Source organism: Fistularia commersonii, chromosome 12 (genome assembly GCF_037954325.1).
Source record: "Fistularia commersonii isolate RoL2024-O1a breed Wild chromosome 12, RoL_Fcom_v1.0, whole genome shotgun sequence".
In the NCBI taxonomy this organism is placed as follows: Eukaryota; Metazoa; Chordata; class Actinopteri; order Syngnathiformes; family Fistulariidae; genus Fistularia; species Fistularia commersonii.
In genome coordinates, this window is record NC_141295.1 from 6,268,078 (window position 1) to 6,290,019 (window position 21,942).

Below are 21,942 nucleotides of genomic sequence, written 5' to 3' on the forward strand. Positions count from 1 at the left end.
CTCTTTGGCGAAGGGAAGCAGATGTAGGACCTCCGGCCGGGGCGCCGGCGCCGGCGGCTCTGCTGGGCCTCCGCGGACAGCTGCCATCTTGTTTTTGTTTGCCGACCAAGCGCCGTGGGGGGTCAAAGGTCGTCAGGCACGAGAAAACAAACAGGACGCGCGAGAAGCTTCCAGATGTTTCCCCGGCCCTTTGGCTGAAGAACTGAGAGGACCGGCTGAACCCTTGTCAGGTTCAACTCCGGCTCGTCTCCTAGCAAGCGTTGCCTCTGAGGACGGAGGTCTGGAAACTTCTGGAAGAAGACAAAAGCGAAGAATCGGCGGGAGGAGAAGGAGAAGAAAAGAAGAAGAAGCTTGAGAAGAAGAGGAAGGAGAAGCAGGAGGAGCAGCCTGACCTCTCCGTGACCTTCCCCGCTGGTAATCCAGCTGCTCTCCAGGACCGAGCAGATGATCCCGGCCCGGGCGGAGGAGAACCTCCTCCGCGGCCGAGCCCCTTCGGACACCCGAACAGGAAGTGATGTCACCGCCGCCGCCGCCGCCGTGGAGATCCGAACCCAGCAGCAGATGTTTGCAGGGCGCCGATGCTGATTCTGAAGACCAGGAGGTGGATGAGAAGACCCGTCATCTACCAAAGCAGACATCACTGGATGAATGAGAAGCTGAACATTCATCCAGCCTCTGGGGGTCAAAGGTCAGGAGATACACGGACTGTGTGTGTGTGTGTGTGTGTGTGTGTGTGTGTGTGTGTGTGTGTGTGTGTGTTCTACACTGGAGCTATTTAAGCTTTGAGTCATGTGACCTCTGTCATTTCACTTCTTTATTTTCGACCAAAACATTTTGTTTGTTTCTAGGAGCCACTTCCTGTTACTGCCTCAGCTCCCGACCAATCATTGTAGCCGACACAGGAAGTGGCTGAGGTCGCTCAGCTGCAAGGTCAAAGGTCACCCCCCCCACAGCGGAAACGCAGAAATAGCGGCATGAGCCAACCGTTGAGTCGGAGCCCCTGATTGGCTGCTGATTGGAAGCACATGTCGCTACTTCCTCCTTAAACACACGCACACACAGTGAAAAAAGGAGTGTGTGTTGCGCTGTAAGCACATGGTGTGTGAGGGCAAAGTACAGAGGCCCGCGAGGGTAAAAACACACATATGCTGCCAAAATAAAATGAAAACAATTTTAACCCAATGTGTCATGTCCACTTGTGTGTGTGTGTGTGTGTGTGTGTGATATTCTTCTGATTGAGAGAGTGGGCAGGACGACCAGGAAGTGCAACGGAGAACAACTTCCTGCTTCCCTCCACCGGCTGAGGGACTTCCTGGTTGGAGTCACATGGTCCATGTCTGACCTCTGACCTCACAGCCTCGTCTTCTGAGGCCTCCAGGGTTCCTGCCTCACCTGGGCTCCGAGAAGGAGCGTGTGTGTGAGAGGGGGGAGGGGTCAAAGTTCGTACTTTGATTTGGGACACACGGAGTGTGTTTGGAAGTGCAGAGCAGCTGTTACACATTAACAAGGGGGGTAATTACAGAGGAGATCTGAGGACCTTCTGCCCCCCCCTTTGAGATGTTGCCAAGAAACACATGAAACTTCAGCAGAAAAAAAAACATCCTGCTGGAAAAAGTCGGGAGTCCAACTGTTTCCCTGAAACTGAACAAAGAGCCGGGAGGAGGAACCCCGAGGAGCCCGCTGAGTCCGCCAGGCTCCTCCAGACACACCTGGAACCAACGCTCTGGTCCAGGACAAGCAGTGGGTGTTTCTTCTGCGAGGAGGTTCAGCCGGGAATGGCTGCCCGGACAGAAACACACACACACACTCACACACGCACACACACACACACACTCCTGAGGGTCTCCTTCCAGCCGCTTCTTCTTCTTCTTCACGTGATCATCCTTGGCTGTCACCTCGGTCGGTGTTCGCCGAGCAGGTCAGGTGACCCCGGGGTCAACCTCCCTTTGAAGGTGTGTGTGTGTGTGTGCGTGTGTGTCTGGGCCGTGACCTTTGCCCTCAGAGAAGCACAGACAGCGGGGTTAAAGGTCAGAAACTGTATTTGGCAGGTTTCATCTTAAACAAGTGCAGAAATGTACAGCGGGAGCAGGTTCTCCTTTTGAAGAGCAGAAAACAAACAAAAAAAAAAAAACAACAACGTCCACCGTTGCCGGGGCAACGCCGCCGGGCGCAAGGTTTCCTCAAGGGTCCCTCTCCTTCTTCACCTTGACGTCTCCGGCGAGGATGGTGGTGATCTCGCCCTGCATGAAGGCCCAGGGCACGTTGGATCCGACCAGCGGGCAGCGCTCGCCGCTGGGACAGTAGACCTCGCCGCCGGCGCCCTGCTGTTTGATGCTGCGCCGCGAGCACGGGAAGCAGAACTTGTGCGACGCCACCGACGGACACTGGACGAAGTGCGTGTCTTCCAGACGCTCGCGGCACAGGGTGCAGCACAGCGGGGCGCCGCCGCCCGCCGGCGCCGAGTCGGGGAGGCCCTGAGGCGGCGCCCCGTGGGGGTCCGACGCCCGGCCCCCGCTGTCTTTGGGCGAGCCGGCGGCCCCCGCGGTATCCGTGGCGTGGATGAGCGCCGCCATGGGCGACTGGCCTTCCTGGGCCTCGGGCGGGGGGCTGCGGGGGCGCGGGGAGCCGGCGGTGGGGGCGGCGTTGGAGAACCCGGGCAGGGAGGCGCCCGCCGCCGGGAACTTCAGCACGTCGGACGGCGAGGGGAACCACGGCGGGCACTCGGCGCCGATTATCTTCGGGGCGCCGCCTTCGCCGTCGGGCTCCGGGGACGCCTTCCTCTTCAAGCTGCGGGGGGGCTTGACCCGGTCCAGGGCAGAGGGGGACCACGTTACCCCTGCAGGCAACACACACACACATACACACACACCAGTGATGCATAATCACTTGGGGTTGAAGCAAACTTGACACATCTGGAAAAAAAAAAAAACCAACAAGCTTTTATTTTGAAACTTCCAGGATCCGCCTCAAGTTTGCAGGTCGTCAAAAACACACGAAACGCACAAAAAAAAGGGTCTCCAGCCGCGGCGGCTCCGGCCGCGCTCTGCGGCCGGCCTGGTTCCGCCCCCCCGCCGGCCTACCTGTCTTGGCGGCGGCGTCGAAGCCCGGAACCCGCGGCTCCTTCTTGAAGCGGCCGTCCAGCGTCTGCAGCGCCATCAGGTCCCGCACCGTGCGGCCTTTCCCCGGCCAGTCCTTGGCCGCGTCCGGTGGCTCGGCGGCCTCCGCCCGGTGCTTGTCCCGCAGTTCCTCCGGCCGCTTGCCGAGCTCCCCGAGCCCCGGGGCCACCAGAGCCGCGGGGAGCCCCAGCGCGGCCGCGGGGAGCCCCAGCGGAGCCCCGGCGAGCCCCAGCGCGGCCCCGGGGAGCCCCAGCGGGGCGGCGCGGCCGGCCAGCGGGTGGACCGCCGCCAGGCCGCCGTTCACCAGCGGCACCAGCCCGGGGGGAACCGCGCCGGTCCGGCGGGGGTTCGGGCTCTGGCGATTGAGCTCCGGAGGCTCGTCCGACTTGGGGAAACCGTTGGCCGGCCTCCCCGCCTGGTACTCCACTCCGAGCCGCGGAGGCCTGTCAGACAGCGGGTAACGGTCCAGAGGCTGGCCGGGACGGGGGGCCGCCTCCCCGGCCGGGTGTCCGGCGTCCTTCCCGGCGTGCTGGGGCTTCCCCGGAGCGGGCGAGCGGCGCTCCTGGAAGCCGTGAGCCCGCTTGAGCCTCCGGGCGTTCTCGATGACGAACTCGACCCGGTCCGCTCCCTCGTAGTTGACGCAGCCGCGGCACACCGGCTCGGTGAAGTCCCACAGCACCGCCCACGGCATCCGCGGCAGGTCGCACAGGTAGCAGGAGCGCCGCCGGCCGCCGGCCGCCGCCGACATGTTGGATCCGGCGAGGTCCGCAAGATGTCCGCCGGGCGGCGAAAGCGCCGGAAGCGTCGGTGGAACCGGGGGAACCGGAGGGACCGGAGCACCGGAGGAGGGGGGAGAGGGTTACCGGGGGCGTCGCGTGGAAACCGGCGGCTCGAGCGGCTGCGCGTGCCTCTGACCGTCTGAGTCCCGAGCCGCAACTCCGGCGCGAGCCCTCGCCGTACTTGTGTGACGTCACGGCCACCTCGCGGCTCGCCGGGTGTCTGTTTACTGGCTTCCACGACCTGCGGTCTGCGCATGCGCGGCAACAACCAATCCAAAGATCGTCTATTGTAAACACGCTCTCACTCTGTCTCACAGGAATGAAAGTTAGTCGCAGCAAGACAGAATATATGTGTGTGAATGAGAGGAACTCGGGTGGAGCGGTGAGGCTACAGGGAGTGGAGATCAAGAAGCTGGAGGATTTCAGGTACTTGGGGTCAACAGTCCAGAGCGAAGGAGAGTGTGGAAAAGAGGTGAAGAGACGGGTTCAAGCAGGTTGGAATGGGTGGAGAAAAGTGTCAGCGGTACTATGTGATAGAAGAACATCAGCCAGAATAAAAGGAAAGGTGTACAAGACAGTGGTGAGACCAGCGATGATGTTTGGACTAGAAACTGTTCCAATGACCAAAAGACAGCAGGCAGAACTAGAGGTTGCAGAGATGAAGATGTTGAGGTTCTCTTTGGGAGTGACCAGGATGGAGAGGATCAGGAATGAGTCTATCAGAGGAACAGCTCATGTTAGATGTTTTGGAGAGAAGGTCAGAGAAGCCAGACTGAGATGGTTGGGTCATGGACAGAGGAGGGATGGAGAATATATTGGTAGACGGATGCTGGAATTGGAGCTGCCAGGCAAGAGGTCTGGAGGAAGACCAAAGAAAAGATTTATGGACGTAGTGAGAGAAGATATGAAGGTAGTTGGTGTTAGAGAGGAGGATCCAGAGAATAGGGTTAGATGGAGAAGGTTGATTCACTGTGGAGACCCTGAAGGGAAAAGGCGAAAGAAGAAGAAGAAGAAGAAGAAGAAGAAGAAGACTCTGTCTCACACTTTTTCCTTCACACTACAAGAACAACTTTATTTATCCCGAAGGAAATTGTTGTGCCAGAGTTTCAAGTAAAACATAACAATACTAGATAATAGTAGGAAGGAGGGAGACGAAGAAATACAAATAAAAATATAAAGTGTCAAAGTCAAGACTTCTTCTTTCGGCTTTTCCCTTCAGGTGTCGCCACAGCGAGTCAACTTTCTCCATCTAACCTTATTCTCTGGATCCTCCTCTCTCTAAGAAATACAAATAAAAATATTAAGTGTCAAAGTCAAGGCTATAAAGTGTTTTAAGGTCTTAAAAAGTACAAAGATTTGAATGAATAAAAAGTCTATAAAAAGCCTATAAAAAGTCCGAAAGAGTGATTCTGTCAAATACATTTCCCAAGAAACCTGGAAAAGCGGATTCAGAAATGCATGGAGCAAACAAATAAATATAAAGTGCTTCTAAGTGCTTCTTTTTTTTTATGTTTATACAATTTCCTACTATTACTTATTATTGTTATGTTTTACTTGAAACTCTGGCACACAATTTACTTCGGGATAAATAAAGTTGTTCTTATTCTTATTCTTATTCTTAGGTGGAGATATTGCATCAGATACAAACTCGGAATGGAAAAAAAGCACAAATTCTGTTTGACAGTGTGAAACTACAGCCACGACAAGCAGAAATGATAAAAGAAGGGGAACTTTATTGATCCCCGGAGGGGAAATTCCTTTGTCACCACAGTTTTAATGTCAAATAAAATTACTACGATTAGAAATAGAAAGGCAGAAGAAACATAAACAGACAACAACATCAGGGAGAACAATAGATCCGTGTGGTGACCTCCCCTACCCCGGGGGTAAAAACAACCAAAGTAACACCTTTAAATTCTTCCCTATAAGAAGTGATTGTTGACTTAATGTTTGTCCGTCTATTATATTTTCTTGAAAGGCCTGAAATGACTGAGAAATGTCTTCAGCCCTCCATGGTTGCTCGGTTTTCGAGTAGGAGTGAGAGCTCTTCGTTCCTCCGCCGCGGTTTTGGAAAAACAACCCGAACGAGGGGAAGCGGCTTGGCGAGATGTTGGCGCCTGCGCAGTGAGACGCTCGTAACTGCGTCTGTTTACCAAAGTTCAAAGTTTGCAGGAAAAGGACAAAAATACAAAAATAGCCGCTGATGCACCTCCTTCTCGCCTCCATCCGGATGTGACTCCCCTTTGGAGGCGAGGAGCAACTGGACCCCCCGAACTCGACAGTTATTGCGTAACAGAGCGAAGGTCCAATCGGATTATTCGCCTGCTGTTGCTAGGTAAACTCCCGGGCCTCCGTCCAATCAGCAAGGCGAAAATCGAAGCCGCGGCGGTGACGGTGACGCAGGTGAAGGTGGCGGGAATGATCATGTGATGAAGAAGCTGATCTTCTGAGGTTCCACAGCACCTCCTCCTCCTCAGAGGACGTGGAGACCAGCCCACTTTTCCAGCCTCCACCTCCCCCATGTCTCCATACCCAGATTGGCAGGTTGCCACGCAACATTGGAGTGGGGGGGGGGGGGGGGGCAGCTGTGGTGCATCTGGGGCAGTGACGTCATGCTGGAGGCTGGAGGGGGGGGGCGTGGAGAACATTTTCCACGCCGCTCCAAGAAGTGGGAGGAAAGTCTCCGCCTGGAAAAGACATTGTTTTTTTTTCCTTCCTTCTAAGTCTGTCTTTCCATCAGGCAGCAGGTCAAAGGTCAGAGGTCAGAGGATCTCGTCCGCCAAACTGTTTTTAACACTCGAGTACTTTCACTCCTAGGTTTTGTTTCCCCCCGTCTGATTGGCTTCAGATGTTTGGGCCGCCGCTGGTCTGGAGGCCTCAGCGGAGAACCTCCTGGACCTCCTGGAGGAAACCTCTCTCCTCACGCTATTTTCCAGGGTTCTGCTCCTCCAAAGATCTGCTCTGCTAAAGTCATCAGCAGGGAAGCTTCTCACTTCCATGGCTTGTGTTTGACACCACACATTCCTGCTACACACACACACACACACACACACACATGTCAAACCCCCTCAAGCTTCTCTTTAATGGCGTCTGACGAAACGTCCCGACAAACAACCGCAGCGCAGAGGCCCTGCCAGCATGTGTGTGTGTGTGTGTGTGTGTGTGTGTGTGGTAAATATATTACCCTGCACAGTCGGGTTGTAATCTGTAGTTGTAATCTATTACTAATTTCCAGGTTCATTTCTGCACCTCACTTCCTCCTAATGGATCTGTTGCTTATCACACACACACACACACACACACACACACACACAGGTCAGAGTAAACCAGGTGACCTTGGTGAGACAGATAAGCCGGCCTTATGTGATTACGCGGCGTGGCTCCTGGGGGTCACGTGATTGGATGATGCAATGTGAGGGGGCGGGGCCAGACAGGAAGGAGGCGGGGCCTCCACACAGGAAACGTCCCATGGGACGCTGCAGAAGATAACGGGTCTGGTCTTTCAGCAGATGGTCTAGGACCAGGGAGCAGGAACCAGGAACCAGGTCCAGACCGAAGCCTCAGGTGGCCTTTGGACCGTTTCTTCGGTCCCGGACAAGATGGAGGTCCACCTGGGTCCCAGGGGTCGCGGAGAACCTACGACCGGAGATCAACGATCGGACCTGAACGCCTGCGAGCCCCTGAAAGACCAGATCTTGGTGAGCTTCTTCACAGACGGGTTCACCGCCTTCAGGTGGACCTCAGCGGCGTCTGGAAGGTATGTACCGTCCACGCCCAGACACGTTCCACGGGTGCTACAGCGGTCGGGTTCGGTGGTGAGACGCTTGGGGTTCCCGTCCGGGAGGCCTGGAACAGAACCGTCCCCGTGGAGATCTCCAGGAAAGATCTCCAGGAGGAGTTCCCAGATCCAGGATCAGCTCCTGTGCCGCATCCGTCAGGACGTCTTCACCGATCCGACAGAACTTCTGCCAAGGCTGCATCTCAGCGCACCGGGACGGAACCGAGGACTGCCGTTGTCCGATGTATCAGGAGATATTCTCCTCCAAGCCCACCTTGAAGGTCAACACTTTGCTGTCCAGCGTGATCTTCCAGGTCAAGTTACTGCAAGAAGCACAACAAACCTCTGGAGTTCTTCTGTCTCGGCAACCGGGCCTGGATCTGCTCCTCAGGAGGCGGTGGAAAGAAGCTCCTTCAGGAGGTCCTGGACGATCAGAGCAATAAACAGGCTGAGGTGTCCATGGATCACCTGGACCTGGTTCATGGACCACCTGAAGATCATAGAGCCCTTGAGGCTCCAGCAACACGAGGCGGAGGTGACCCCGGATCCCGACACGACTCGCCCGGTCCCGTCCCGGGACTAGAAGCGGGTCCGTTGTGGTGATGTTCCAGTCCAGAAGCTTTTCCGAGGGTGTCCATGTCCTGGTTCTCCTCAGGAAGGTTTTACTTCCTGGTCCAGGTTGAAGGAAAGATGGACTTGGATGTGGGCGTGGTGGAGGAGACCATCACCAGGAAGGAGACCATCACGCTCAGCCCTCAGGGTTCTGGACTTGATGTCTCAGGAACGGCAGCAGGTACGAAGCTCTGGAGGATCCTTCGGTCCGGCTCCTCCCAAGGTCTCAGAAGGTGGGGTGTTTGTGGATCTGGACCAGGTCCAACCATCACCTTCTCAGAAGCTCCTTCTGTGGTCCCTGATCCCAGAGTTCTCGCCCGGTTCCTCTTCTGCTCCTGGGTCTCGCCCACCTTGTTGGTGTTCTGAGTCTCGCCCAGGTTTCCAGGTGCGGAGCGTCCTTGTCCGGACCTTCTGCCGCGGGCCGGGTTCAGGTCTAGACCAGATTCTAATCCCACATCTAGTCCTGAGTCTAATCCAGATATTGATGCGTTACTCCAACACACAGTCCGACCTAGATTTGAATCCAGTCTCAACTTTGGTCTAATCCAGCATCCGATCCAGACTCTCATCCACATTTAATCCCAAATCTAATCTGATAAAGGTTCAAATCCTGAGTTGAATCCAGATTCTGATGCAGATCTAAACTCAAATCCACAGGCTGACCCAGATTGTAATCCAGAGTCTCATCTTGAGGACGCCTTCGGTGAGAGAGCGAAAGAGCTTCGCTTTTCCAGACGGAAACCTTTTTGGTCCGGTGCACACACACACACACACACACACACACACACACACACACACACACACAGGATGACCTCATTGTTGTTGGACTCAATGGTTTGTTTAATCCCCCCCCGAAAAAATCATCTGGAAAAGAGGTTTTCCGAACCCGGACGGGTCCCGAGGGCCGAGGAGCTCTGCTTCCTGACACGCACACACACACACACACACACACACACACACACACACACACACACAGGCAGGTGAGGAGATCTGACTGCTGGTCCAGACAAAGACAGGAAAAGTCTCAGCTTGGGAGGAAAAACCCTGGGCTGGATCCGGAATGGCCGCCAGACGACAGAAACATCAACACACGAATGATAACAAACCAACAACAGTGACAAAAGTGTGTTTAGCTGGAATCCTGTGGAGGTCGGTGAGCGTCCGGTCGTCACCTGACCGAGCGATCCAGACGCTTGTCCTGGCCGGGCAGAGGCCGACATCGCCGGAGACCCGATGCCTGAGGAGGAACAGGTTCACTTCCAGGAGGGATCAGTCCGCTGTCCTGGACCTCAGGAGACCAGCAGGACCTCGGAGGTTCAGGACCAGACCCAGAACTAAGGGGGCGGGGCCATGGTTGGGGGCGGAGCCAGAGCTGGGGAGGGAAGAAGGGGAGGAGCCAGAGAGTTGGGCGGGGAGAGGGGGCGGAGCCACATGGGAGCAAATGGGGGGTGGAGCCAAATGAATGGGGAGGAGAGAGGGGGCGGAGTCAGAGATGGGGTGAGGGGGTGGAGCCAGGGATTGGTTGAATGGAGATGGGGCGGAGCCATATGAGTGGGGAGGACGCAGGGGGCGGAGCCAGATGTGAGGAGAGAAGGAGGGGCGGAGCCAGAGAGTTGGGTGCGGAGAGGGGGGCGGAGCCAGTTGGGAGCAAATGGGGTGGAGCCAAATACATGGGGAGGAGAGAGGGGCGGAGCCAGAGGTGGGCAGGGGAGAAGGGGCAGAGCCATACGGGACGAAATAGGGGGGCGGAGCCAGAGATGGGCTGAGGGGGTGGAGCCAGAGATTGGTTGAATGGAGATGGGGCGGAGCCATATGAGTGGGGAGGGGACAGGGGGCGGAGCCAGATGGGAGGAGAGAAGGAGGGGCGGAGCCAGATGGGAGCAAATCGGGGCGGAGCCATATGAATGGGGGGCGAGAGGAGGTGGAGTCGGAGATGGGGTGAGGGGGCGGAGTCAGAAGTCAATTGAAGGGAGAAGGGGCGGAGCATGAGGTGGGTAGAGAAGAGGTGGAGCCAGAGAGTTGGATGAAGGGAGAAGGGGTGGAGCTGAATGTGTGGGGGCGGAGCCAGAGTGGGTGGAGCCTTCTGACCTGGTCGCAGCTCACTGATGGCAGAAGAAACTTGACGCCATGTTTTCCCCGCTTTTTTTCATTTCGGGGCGTCTTGAAGACAGGAAGCGTGGTTGATCAATTGATTAGTTTGAGTCCATGGAAGTTCTCAAGTTTCGGACTTCGATTTAAGAGTCAGTGCACACACACACACACACACCAGCTGCTTTGGTAGGGATGAAGGCCCGGTTTTGTCTTGTAAACAAACATGACACAACACAGGATATGACATCATCGAGGGGTTGAAGGTCTTTGGGTGAAACATAGTTTGTGTGGATGCCTTCCTATCGGTTTCACACACAGCTGGTGATTGTTGGTTCCTGAATGACCTCACACAGGAATCCATGACTTTCATTATTGCATTCACAAGTTTCAAATAAAAACAAATGAAGGGATTAGTTCTGGAGCCACAGCGCCCCCTCAGGGTTTAGGGGGAGAAAATGCATCGATGAACTTCCACATCCAGAGATCCCCAACCCAGCATCTCCCACAGCTTCCAGGACGTTGTCCTTCTGGTCGTCCGGCGCCGCGGTCACTTCCTGCCGCCCATGAAGCAGAACCAGAGTCCACATTAACATAAGATTTATTGGATCCACACTTTTATAAAACAAACATTACAATAAATACAGGTGACTTTTTTGGGGTGTATTTACAGCGGCGCCCGCCGTCAGAGTCCAAACATCTCCTGCGAGGCGTAGGTCATGTAGAGGAAGCCGTCGTCGTCGCGGTGGTCGTGGTAGACCTGGGCCATGGTGAGGGACATGCTGGCCAGGCCGCTGTTGTCCACCAGCAGGTAGAAGGCCTGCGAGGGCAGCAGCGCCATGCGGTTCCTGGGGGGGAAACGTGCACGTGAACGGCGTCGTCCGTTCGGCTGGGAACGCCTGGAGGACTCCGCTCTCCGCCACGCTTCTCCTCAACTAATGCAATTTGAGTAAAGATTGCCGTCTCCATGGAAACGGAACAATGGCGGCCCAGTCCGGCCCGTTAAACCCTCAGAAATGCGGCAAACGCCGAACAATCGCAAACATCTGCAAGCCCGGCGGCGGGGGTCTGACCGTTACCATGGTGACGCCATCACCACGGCCAAGATTTTCCTCCAATCGGACGCCAGCCATGTTGGCGAGCGTGCATGTACGTGCGCGCTTACCTGATGATGGTGACGAATTGCGTCATGGTGAGCTCGTGCGGCACCAGGAACTTGGTCTTATCGAGCGGCGGCAGGTAGCGCTCGCGCTCGTAGCGCTCGATGATCACCTGTGTGCACGTGGCCACGTCAGCGCGCACGTACACCGGAACAGACAACCAAACTCACTGGGATTTTCTTTTAAACTTATAAAGTATAAACACACATAACGGAGATCAACCAAACAAACATTATATTAACAGGTGAGGAAACATAAGGACACTTTGTTTACAATCAATGAACTGGAAAAGTAAAGGTTAAAAGCGTGTGAGAAATGTTTCATTTTAGAAATAAAAGGAACAATAAATGAAAAAGGAAATTTCGTTTTGGTTTTTTTTTTTAAGTTTTAAAGACTTTTTAAAGAATTAAAAACAGTTTTTTGAACTCACCGGGATCTTGTTGGGGAACTTGGACCGGATCCCCGCCACTTCCTGCTTCCGGGTCGCTGCCAGGAAGCGCAACATGTGCCAATCAACCAATCGATCGACCAATCAATCAATCAATTAATCAATCAATCAATCGATGGCAAACTTACCGAAGCTCTTCCTCTGCTTGAACGGCTTGTTCTGCTGCGCGCTTTTGTCAAACGGCGGCATGCCGGTGTGCGTGTTTCCGTGCGTGTGTGCGTGCGTGTGCGTGCGTGTGTTAAATAGCGCGCAGGGGCGGCTGCGGCCAATCAGCTGATTGGCACGTGACACCGGCGGACCAATCAGCGGCTCCGGACGCACGGGTTCGACCGAAGTTACGCCGTTACTTTCGTTACTTTCTGAGTCTCGTTACTTTCCAAGATTTAATAACGTTTTCCCGAAATACCATTTTCGTTGGTTTGTTGATGCAGCTGCAGTGATTGGACCGGTTTTGGGAAGGGTTATAATCGATCATTTTCCTCATTGATCGATCGCCTCCCTTTTGGGTGGGCGGAGAAACAGCGCCCCCTAGCGGTCAGTGGCGGGACTGCACGCGGGGACATGAAAAATCAAGATTTATGCAGAAACACAAACTTTAGCCTTTTGGATGCAAATCAAGATGAGAAGGAGAAGAAATCATGTGATCACATGTTGATCTTTTAACCCCTTTGTCACTTGTATTGTTTTTATCTTAACTGTTTCTTTTAAATGAGTATTTTGTGTATATTTATATGTATGTACAGTGACTTTGATTGCTAAGAGAAGATAAACTTTATTGATCCCCAAAGAGGGCATTCTTTTGTCTCGGGAGTGTAACAGTTATAGGTGTCAAGGACGTTTAAAATCTTCACCTTTGCTCTTTTCCCTCCACAGTGAATCCACCTTCTCCATCTAACCCTATTCTCTGGATCCTCCTCTCTCACGACGTCCACGTCCAACCATCTCTAGATCCAAGTCCAAAACATCTAACAGAGTGCCGTCCCTCTGAAGGACACATTCCCGATCCTATCCGTCCTGGTCACTCCCAAAGAGAACCTCAGCATCTTCATCTCTGCCTCCTCTCTTTTGGTCATTGTCATTGTTTGTAGAGCATCTCACCAGCGTCTCCTCCACCTTTTGTCTGTTCGTTCTTCATGGTCCATGGAGATTCCTGTCCAAGCTCATCTGTCAGCCTGTCCATCACCATTGCAAACAAGAAGGGTCTCAGAGCTGATCCCTGATGGAGTCCCACCTCCACCTTGAACTTCTCTGTTACCCCTACAGCACACCACACCACTGTCTAACAGCGAGCATACATGTCCTGCACCATGCTTCTCTGCCACTCCAGACTTCCTCATACAATACCAGAGCTCCTCTCTTGGCACCCTGTCATATGCTTTTTCTAGGTTGACAAAAACACAAAGCAGCTCCCTCTGGCCTTCCCTCTGGCACATATTTTCTCAATCTGTTTTTCAATTATATGAAGTATTGGTAAAATTTAAGTATATTTTTCAAATCTTTCGGTTCTCTCTTGCTAAAATTCAGTGTTTATTTTGCTGATATTCAGCTTGTGTCTTGTTATTGTTGGGATAATTTAAAAAATGTTTTTGGATTACTACTTGCTGTCTGACCGAATTTGCAAAATTTAGCAAAAATATACCCGTTTCTTGCCAATATTTGCTTATTTTTGAAAAGTAAACATTTTGGGGAACTTTTTACACAACTTACTTTAAGAGTAATTGTTGATCATATACTTTTTTTATTATATTATTATATATTATGATTATATTATTTTCATGTTTATTTTCAAAATTTCGATTTTTAAAAAAATATTGCCATGGTTACATGTTGGATTTTTTTATTTCACAACTATTTCAACATGCACTTCTTCTTTCGAAAGAATTTCACACCTAAATGTGTGCAAATTCAAATTTTGTGAAATCTCAAAAATCGAATGCAACTTCCTGACCTGCTTCTTGCTGATATCGGTCTCATTTCTTATTCAACATTGATATAAGCTCATGAGATGTTTACAAAGAGCATCCTTGGTAACGTCCCGTCCTCTGATTGGTTGACAGAAAACACTGAACATCCAGAGATTCACTTTGGGGTTTTATTGGAAAACAAAGGGGATGAAGGTGGAGTCTCTGAGGGCCGACGGGAAGCTTCCTTCAGATGTGAAGCTGCTTCTTGGGCTTCAGCTTCTTCTTCTTCTTCTTCTTGTTCTTCTTGTTCCCGAGTTTTGCTGTTTCTCCTTTGAAGGTGTTCTTGGGGCCGTGGCTGGAGGTTTTGGGGCGCCGGGGCCCCCCTGGACCCCCTGGACCCCCCGCCTTCTTCTTCTTCTGCTGCTGCTGCTGCTTGCTGACGGAGCGCCTCACCCTGATGGCTCGGCCCTCCAGCCGGGACGAGTCCAGCTCCAGTGCCAGCTGCACCGAGTCCACGCTCTGCAACGCCATTGATGGATCGTTTATTGCCAACATTTGGATGAGTTCTTTGAAGATTCCAAAAATGCATGCAGTTTTTTTTCCAAACTGTTCAGTCACTTCTCTTTCCAGGGATTCCTTGGTGTCGACTCAAATGCTAATATATATGTAGCCTGAATGTTAACTTCCTGTCGCTAGGGAAGTTAGCCTCCTAACAGGAGGTCTTTCCAACCTGAGGCTATCAGACTTTTTAATTCCTCTTCCTTCAGCCGAAGGGAATCTTCAAATCTTTTTACTTTTTAAGACCTTAAAACACTTGATAGCCTTAACTTTGACACTTTAAATTTTATTGTGTTTCTTATTCTCCCTCCTTCCTACTATTATCTATTATTGTTATGTTTTACTTGACACTCTGGCACAACAATTCCCTTCGGGATAAATAAAGTTATCTTATCTTATGTTGACAAGAGAGTCGGTGTAACTGCGAGAGATCTTTTATAATAATTCTCATCTTTTTATAATCTATCCTTTTTGAATCCCCGTGGGGAAACTGGCTCCCTGCAATGACGCCGTCATGGATGAACCCCGTTATGATACCATTATCTTCCAAGTAAACGTTTTCTTCCTCACACCTGGAGCGTTCTAGTTGCCTTTCTTATTTCCAACATCTTCGGGGGATAAAAAAGATTAAAAGTTGGAAGTAACTGATGGGAGTTGAATGGGACTTAGAAGATGCCGGCTGTGTCTCAGCGCTGCCAGTTGCTAAAGGCTAACTGATCACCTGATATTTGTTGTCTTCTTTCTATTTCTTGTTCAAATTGGATTTTTTTTTTCAAATAATGTTTTTTTTTTAAATGTGAATTCTGGTTTTTGTTTTGATAAGTTACTTTAATAGTGTGAAAAATGCCTTTCTTTTAAAACTCAAAAAAAAAGAAAAAAACAGCTAGGTTTTGAATTATTTCTTGCTAAAATTTCAATGTATTTTTTCAAACATTTTTTGCCTTCTTCCTATTTCTTGTTCGAATTGGATTTTTTCAAATATTTTTTTTTACATAAATACTGGCTTTTATTTGATAAGTAGCTTGAATATTGGAAGAATGTACAAATAAAAATAAAAAAAACAAAACCCAAGATTAAAATAAATAAATAGAAATCAGGATTTTTTTTTCAGTAATGTATTGCTGATTTATGAAACATTTCTTGCTGAAATTTTGATGTATTTTTTCTGAAATTTCAATCTGCTCATTTCTGATCATTTGAATTTTTTTTTTTACTGAAAGCTTATATTTGCGACGTCGGTCACAGAACCTCCCACGAGTATCCGAGTACCACGTAGAAACTTTCCCGTGAGCAACGGCTCGGTTTCTACCTGAAACAGGACGTATCCGAATCCCTTCCCGAGTCCAGAGTTTCCGTCCCTGACCAGCCGCACGCCGTCCACGCCACCGCAGGGCTCAAAATGGCGGCGGAGGGCCTCCTCGCCGAGGTCCAGCGGCAGGTTCCCCACGAACACCGAGCGGCGGTGGTCGTGCTGCGGGGCGACAGGAAGCCGTCAGACGACGCCGCCTCTTTCCACGGCGAGGTCCGAGCCCACTCACCTCGTGGGCGCCGCCCGCCCGGTCCACGCGGATGTGGAAGTCCTTCTGGATCTCCAGGCCGTTCCTGCGGACACCGGCGGCGTGAGGATCCACGGACCCGAGGGTCCGAGGGCCCGACGGAGCGGCGTTTACCTCTGCAGCGCCTTGGAGACGCCGCTCTCCTCCTTGAACACCACGTAGCCGTTCATGCTCTGCTTCTTGGGGTGAGCCTTCCGTCTGCAGCAAAACATGGATAACAATCACTGACAGAACCTTCCTTGAATCTTCACCTGAAGGTTTTTAAAGAGAGAAAAGGATGAGACGGCGCGCTGGGCGGAGCGGGAAGCGGCCAAGACGGCGACGTACTTGATGGCGGCGACCTTGCGGGACATGGATGGATCCTCTCGCACCTGCGACGACAACAGGCAGCAAAGGTTTGAGCCCGTCACATTTGAGAGGGACGGCTAGCGTGCTAAGCTAAGCTAGCCGTGGCCCTGCAGTTTACCGGAGGGACCGAGCGAGTCGCCGACATTGGCGTTCTACCGACACGCCTCGCGACACGGCTCCACGCCGAGAAGAACGCGGCCGAGGTTCTCACCAAGGAGCGAAAGCGGATGGACTCGATGGTTCCGGCGTCCTTGAAGAGGCTCCGCAGCTCCTGAGGACACAGAGATGCTGGGAGAAGGTCCCGACGCCGCCGGCTGGAGGTCGGACCGGCGGCGCCTACCTTCCTGGTGCAGCTGAGCGGGAGGTTCCCCACAAACACCGTCCTCCTGGCCTTCAGGGCCTCTTCCTCCTTCTGGGCTTTCAGGAGCTGCCTCCTCTTCACCCAGTGCTCCACGCCCAGTTCCTCCGGCTCCGGCTCCGGCTTCCTCTTCCTCGCCGTCTGACTGCGCTCGTCCTCGTCCGCATTCTGCAGGCCGGCCTCTCTGGGAGAAACAACGTCGCCTGATCGGACCCTCAGCCGATCAATCAACAAGTAGATCGATCAATGCGTCGACCGCCTCACCGGTCCTCCAGCTTCTGATCAGCCGCTGACTTTGGTTTAGGAGGCTTCTTCTTCTTCTGCTGCTGCTGCTGCTGCTGCTGCTGCTGCTGCGGGATGGGGTGACCTTTGACCTGCGGAGGCTCCTCCTCGGATTGTGTCTGACACTGACACACACACACACACGCAGACGGGTTGTTTTTTTGAAAGAATTGGGACTAAAATGCCTTTAACGCCTCAAAGAAATACATTTGTAAAATTCATAAACCCCCGTCAGAAAGCAGTGTGATCATTTCGTCTGATAACAAACATAGGTTCAGGTCAAATCAAGGAGGCGACGGCGGCAGGAGGCGGCAGGAGGCTTCACCTCGGGCGCCGGCTGGAAGAGGATGGAGGACGGTGTGGCGGCGGGGCTGAACAGCGCCGACAGCGAGCCGGAGGCCGTGGAGCTCTTCTGGAGGCTTCCTGAAACCTGACCGACCATGAAGTCGGCTGGCTGTTGGCCTGGAGAGCCACCGCTGCGGACAGACACAAAATTAAGTTTCAGTGTCATTAAAAGCTACAAAATCAAGAGGTCTTGTTTTCTTTGCCACCTGCGTCTGAATTCATTACTGACTGATTTCAAACTGTTATTTCCACTCAATTTGACTCTTTCCTCACTGTTAAGAGAATACAAATACTTAGGAGAACCTAAAATACGTCCACTCAGAGGTTAAAGCTTCGCAGTGGAAGCGTCTGCATGTTGAAGCTCATTTATCCGTGCAAAGTAACACCGAAGCAAAACACATGTTATCAAACACATGTACGAATGTAAACACACCGACCTCGCACACATTTTCTTCTTCATGTCTCCTTTTTCTTCTCGTTCTTCCGCTTCACAGCGACGCCCCGAAACGTTCAATAAAAAATAATCTCGTGTCTGAGCTAACCGAGGCTTCCTCTGTTAAACATTTCTACCGTATTTCGTGAAAAGTTAAACCCGAGTTTACACGTTTTGCTCCTCCGGCAGGACGGTGCTGCGGCTAAATAGATCCGTCTGGAAACACGCTTCCGGTGCTTCGATGGTTCCGGTGCGAAACACAGAGGAGCCCGCCGTATTCGCAGATTTACAAAATTACAGAATCATCGTCCTGTTCCGAACAGGATGAAAATAAAAATTATTACCTTTCAAAAATGTCAGCACTGAAGGTTGATCATTTCAATACTGTACGTCGTTTAAATCCGTCCGTTCCGGTGAGGCAGGGATGTTACGCTGAGGCGGCTAGCTTGAAGGCTAACAGACAGAACCCTCAGGAAAACGCCAGGTAAAAGTTAAAAAGGGCTTAAAGTGTGGGATGTTGAGTGTTTTTCGCTGGTGTGAGATATTTACCCAGACATAATCGGAAACGTGATTAGAAATAAAAAAGGATGGGCTTTGCGTCATGAGTCCGATCCAGAGGCGGCTCGGACATCACCGGAGAATGTTTATCCGAATATTTATTCAAGACGCATTGACGTGTGTTTTACTTTGTACAAACCGCCCGCTGTTTAATGAGTAAAGTGACTAAACTTCCCGGGTTTCCCCCTCTATTGTTTGCATCGCGTTTTGCGGGGAAATCATGGCGAAGCAATGAATTGTACTTTCCACTTCCGTGCCTGTTCATACGGCTGCCGTGACGTCACTCGGGGCGGGAAGGCGCCCATGTGACGTCAAATCAGGGACGCAGTGACGTCACCGTCATTCAGGAGATGAATGAAAGTAAATAAATGTGATTGCATGTTGAGTAACGGGGAAGATGAGGACTGCGTTTCTCCCCGCCAGGACTCGATGGCGTCGCAGGCCGAGGTGCCGGCGGACGCGCTGGGCAGGCGTGTGTCCTGTGGCGAGGAGCGAGCCACCGTCAGATACGTGGGACCGGTGCCTCCGACTGAAGGTCTCACACACACACACACACACACACACACACACACACACACACGGTGTAAAAAGCCGTGATGGCGAGCTGACATGCTTGTGGTTCTGCAGGGCTGTGGCTCGGCCTGGAGTGGGACGACAGCAGCAGAGGCAAACATGGCGGCAGCCACGACGGCGTGCGCTACTTCACCTGCAGGTGAGCCAGCCCAACATTCTCCTCGAGAACAAGGCCGGGGGAACAGCAGAACCACCGCGATGTTGTTGTTGTTGTCGTCGTCAGGGACGCCACAGGCGGCTCCTTCGTCCGACCCGCCAAGGTGAACTTCGGCCGGGACCTGGTGAGCGCCGTGCTGGAGGCGTACGACCCGCAGCCCTGCGGCAGCGACGAGCTGATCCTGGAGTGGCTGCCCAGCAGGGGGCGCAGGTACCGCCCTCGCCGCCGCCGCCGCGGAAGTTTCCGGCGGTCTCGGACGGTGTCTGACGGTCGCCCGTTCTCCGCCGCAGTTTGGAGAAGCAGGAACGGATCCTTCTGAGTCGCAGCGACGTCAACGGACCCGGCGCCGACGGAGAGCTCCGGAGGATCGTCCCCAGTATCCTCCTCTGCCGTACACGTCCGCTAATCGTCCGCCCGCTAATCGCTCTATCGCCCCGTCCGTCAGTGTGTTTCCTTTACCGTGTGTGTGTGAGACGTGCGGTGGCTGGACGTGGCCCGCAGCCTCCTGTCCAGCTGGGAGGACGTGTCCGGCATCTGCCTCCAGCTGGAGCATCTGGAGGGGCTTCACCTGGGGTAGGAGGCCTCCTTCTGATCCCGGTCCTGGTCCTCCCGGTCCTCACGCCGTACCTTCTGCGTTCCAGGTACACCCGTCTGTCTCCGCCCTCCCAGCCGTCCGCTCTGGCGCCGTCCTTCGCCCGCCTGCGGACGCTGTCCCTGATTGGCTGTGACCTCAGCTGGCCTCAGGTAAGCCCCGCCCCCTCGCGCCTCCGCTGCTGACGCGCTTCCCGTCGCTGATCCCGTCGCTCTGTTTCAGATCCTGCACGGCGCCCCCATGTGGCCGCAGCTGGAGGCGCTGGACGTGGAGGACAACAGGATCACGGAGCTGCAGAGGTGAGCTGACCTTTGACCTCCTGCCGCCGCCCCACCACACGACCACCAATGTGTGTGTGTGTGTGTGTGTGTGTGTGCAGGCCAGAGGGGGTGCTGCAGACGCTAAGAAGCCTCAACCTGAGCGGGAACCACCTGGTGCAGGAAACACTGAACAGCATCGCCATGTTGCCACGGTAACCACACTCAACACCCCCCTCCCCCCCTCAGGATTCCTGTCAATCAAACGCGTGTCTCCTTCCAGGCTGGAGGAGCTGAACGTCTCCAACACGGGCCTGTCGTCCATCTGCTTCCCTGACGCCGCTGCCGGTGAGGCTCCGCCCCCGTGACCCCGAGCCGAGGCTCCGCCCCCTCGGAGTTGAACGCTTCTTTCCCCTTGCAGGATGTGAGACCGCCATGTTTCCCGCCCTGAGGGTCCTCTACCTGGACGACAACAACCTCACCCAGGTGCGTGGCTGTGCCTGTCGCCGTGGTAACCTCACCCCCGCCGCGAGCGGTAAAGCGTGACTCCGCCTCCTCAGTGGTCGGCGGTGAACGAGCTGGCCAAGCTGCGAGGCCTCCTCCAGGTGTCCCTGCTGAGGAACCGGCTGGCGAGCGCCGACGGGAACCCTCGCACCGCCGAGCAGCTGCTCATCGCCAAGCTGGGCCGCCTGACGTCCCTCAACAGGGTCCAGGTGAGGCTCCGCCCCCCGAGCTCACGGCCCCTCGCCGCGCCGCCCGGGATCACGCGTTGTCACGGTTACCCGTAGATCCTGCACGAGGACCGCAGGGGCGCGGAGCTGGACTACCTGAAGATGTTCGGCGAGGAGTGGCTGAAGGCGGGGGGGCGGAGCCAGACCGACCACGCCTTCGCCCGCGAGCACCCCCGGTACCTGGCCCTGGTGGACAGTAAGCCCCGCCCACTTGTGACCTCACCAGAGCGGGGACGCTCGCCGCCTCCTCCCAGGAGCCGAGCTAAGGGGGGAAGAAAGGGGACGCGCTGCTAAAATTAGCCAAATACCCGCTCGCTAGCGACCTAGCGGGCTCGGTGGGCGGCGCCCGCTTCACGCCGTTTCTTGTCTTCCAGAATACGGCGCTCCGGACGAAGGCGAGCTGAAGAAGCCCAAGCCCTTCGCCCTCAAGAACGACCTGATAAGTGGGTTCCGCCTCCGTTCTCCAAACGCCGTCGCACCTTTGCGCTTCAAAGTTCAGCAGGTGTTCTCTCCTCCAGGGATCACCTTCGTGTTCCCGGACGCCGCCGACAGGAAGCCCATCCGGAAGGACCTTCCCGGTACCGGAGCTTCACGTCTCAATTCAAGAACAGGAAACACATCAATAGAGCGCTAAAGGTCGCGTCTGTTTCCTCTTTAGCCTCCATGTTGGTTTCCAAGCTAAAGGGGCTCCTGCTGCGGCAGCTGAAGGACCCTGCTGACGAGCTGCAGCTCAGCTACACCACCTGCAAGGTAGCCTCGCGCTAACACCCGAATGACGTGCTAATAACCGGCTTCACTTGAACTTTGCACGTACTTTGTTAGCGTGACGTTGGTAAACAACATGATGTTAGCGTGCTAACTGCTAATGCTAACCCTCTGACCATGAGTTACAGACCATTGGCGCTTTAAGGCCACGCTAGCGGTAGCCCGCTAACAACCCGGCTAGCTCGCCGCGGTACTCGGTAGCTCAGAGCGAGGAGGACGCCGTCATTGGCTGACGGTCAGGTGATGTTTGCCTCCAGACGGGCGACGTGGAGTTCGACATCGACAGCGACTTCAAGGAGCTGCAGTTCTACTCCATCAAGGACGGAGACCAGGTCCTGGTGCGTTGGACCTGATGGCAACCCAAGGCCAGGAGGAAGCTCCAGAGGAACCTCCTGACGATTCAAGCTGACTGAGTGGACGTCCAGAACACGGAGAGGAACCTCCACCGGCGAAGATCTTCTGGGAACATCTGAGACTTTGTTTACAAAATGAGCCCCGATGGGAAATAAAGAGTGACGACCAATGAAACAACGTTTGTTCCTGC

General features: G+C 53.8%; 4 protein-coding genes and 1 long non-coding RNA gene across 5 annotated transcripts; 2 read left to right on the forward strand and 3 right to left on the reverse strand.

Moving 5' to 3' along the window:
• The first annotated feature begins 285 nt into the window (after positions 1-285).
• Positions 286-1,177, forward strand: LOC147228596 (uncharacterized). The gene is made up of 2 exons (XR_015106914.1): positions 286-688; positions 849-1,177. It is a non-coding gene; the product is annotated as an uncharacterized LOC147228596 (long non-coding RNA).
• Positions 1,178-2,020: 843 nt separating this feature from the next.
• Positions 2,021-4,099, reverse strand: irf2bp2b (interferon regulatory factor 2 binding protein 2b). Its single transcript, XM_086156792.1, has 2 exons — positions 3,081-4,099; positions 2,021-2,836 (listed from the first exon to the last, which is right to left on the reverse strand). Exons 1-2 carry the CDS (start codon positions 3,862-3,864, stop codon positions 2,181-2,183), a joined length of 1,440 nt encoding a protein of 479 aa, XP_086012918.1. The 5' UTR covers positions 3,865-4,099; the 3' UTR covers positions 2,021-2,180.
• Positions 4,100-10,640: 6,541 nt separating this feature from the next.
• Positions 10,641-12,181, reverse strand: map1lc3c (microtubule-associated protein 1 light chain 3 gamma). Its single transcript, XM_086156161.1, has 5 exons — positions 12,110-12,181; positions 11,964-12,019; positions 11,539-11,645; positions 11,045-11,221; positions 10,641-10,930 (listed from the first exon to the last, which is right to left on the reverse strand). The coding sequence occupies exons 1-4, from the start codon at positions 12,168-12,170 to the stop codon at positions 11,059-11,061; spliced, it is 387 nt and encodes a 128-aa protein (XP_086012287.1). The 5' UTR covers positions 12,171-12,181; the 3' UTR covers positions 10,641-10,930; positions 11,045-11,058.
• A 1,570-nt stretch (positions 12,182-13,751) lies between these two features.
• Positions 13,752-17,957, reverse strand: rbm34 (RNA binding motif protein 34). Its single transcript, XM_086156694.1, has 10 exons — positions 17,770-17,957; positions 17,313-17,463; positions 16,970-17,112; positions 16,688-16,889; positions 16,559-16,618; positions 16,327-16,370; positions 16,114-16,197; positions 15,982-16,045; positions 15,753-15,914; positions 13,752-14,404 (listed from the first exon to the last, which is right to left on the reverse strand). Exons 1-10 carry the CDS (start codon positions 17,790-17,792, stop codon positions 14,132-14,134), a joined length of 1,206 nt encoding a protein of 401 aa, XP_086012820.1. The 5' UTR covers positions 17,793-17,957; the 3' UTR covers positions 13,752-14,131.
• A 211-nt stretch (positions 17,958-18,168) lies between these two features.
• Positions 18,169-21,926, forward strand: tbce (tubulin folding cofactor E). Its single transcript, XM_086156687.1, has 17 exons — positions 18,169-18,249; positions 18,747-18,858; positions 18,951-19,035; positions 19,120-19,263; positions 19,344-19,429; positions 19,527-19,626; positions 19,695-19,797; positions 19,868-19,944; positions 20,025-20,117; positions 20,186-20,250; positions 20,324-20,388; positions 20,463-20,615; positions 20,691-20,829; positions 21,008-21,076; positions 21,152-21,211; positions 21,292-21,383; positions 21,656-21,926. Exons 2-17 carry the CDS (start codon positions 18,753-18,755, stop codon positions 21,749-21,751), a joined length of 1,533 nt encoding a protein of 510 aa, XP_086012813.1. The 5' UTR covers positions 18,169-18,249; positions 18,747-18,752; the 3' UTR covers positions 21,752-21,926.
• The last annotated feature ends 16 nt before the right edge of the window (positions 21,927-21,942 follow it).

What these genes read in the sequence shown, in the direction of transcription:
- map1lc3c (XM_086156161.1), bottom strand. Translation starts at nt 12,170, where the DNA reads ATGCCGCCGTTTGACAAAAGCGCGCAGCAGAACAAGCCGTTCAAGCAG. An exon ending in CAAGCAGAGGAAGAGCTTCG is followed by an intron (nt 12,020 to 12,109) that starts GTAAGTTTGCCA and finishes GCTTCCTGGCAG; the next exon opens with CGACCCGGAAGCAGGAAGTG. An exon ending in AGTTCCCCAACAAGATCCCG is followed by an intron (nt 11,646 to 11,963) that starts GTGAGTTCAAAA and finishes ACGTGCACACAG; the next exon opens with GTGATCATCGAGCGCTACGA.
- tbce (XM_086156687.1), top strand. Translation starts at nt 18,753, where the DNA reads ATGGCGTCGCAGGCCGAGGTGCCGGCGGACGCGCTGGGCAGGCGTGTG. An exon ending in CTGGAGGGGCTTCACCTGGG is followed by an intron (nt 19,627 to 19,694) that starts GTAGGAGGCCTC and finishes TCTGCGTTCCAG; the next exon opens with GTACACCCGTCTGTCTCCGC. An exon ending in CCTCAAGAACGACCTGATAA is followed by an intron (nt 21,077 to 21,151) that starts GTGGGTTCCGCC and finishes TCTCTCCTCCAG; the next exon opens with GGATCACCTTCGTGTTCCCG.
- rbm34 (XM_086156694.1), bottom strand. Translation starts at nt 17,792, where the DNA reads ATGAAGAAGAAAATGTGTGCGAG. An exon ending in TCTTCCAGCCGGCGCCCGAG is followed by an intron (nt 17,113 to 17,312) that starts GTGAAGCCTCCT and finishes TGTGTGTGTCAG; the next exon opens with TGTCAGACACAATCCGAGGA. An exon ending in CGCTCAGCTGCACCAGGAAG is followed by an intron (nt 16,619 to 16,687) that starts GTAGGCGCCGCC and finishes CTGTGTCCTCAG; the next exon opens with GAGCTGCGGAGCCTCTTCAA.
- irf2bp2b (XM_086156792.1), bottom strand. Translation starts at nt 3,864, where the DNA reads ATGTCGGCGGCGGCCGGCGGCCGGCGGCGCTCCTGCTACCTGTGCGAC. An exon ending in CGACGCCGCCGCCAAGACAG is followed by an intron (nt 2,837 to 3,080) that starts GTAGGCCGGCGG and finishes TGTTGCCTGCAG; the next exon opens with GGGTAACGTGGTCCCCCTCT.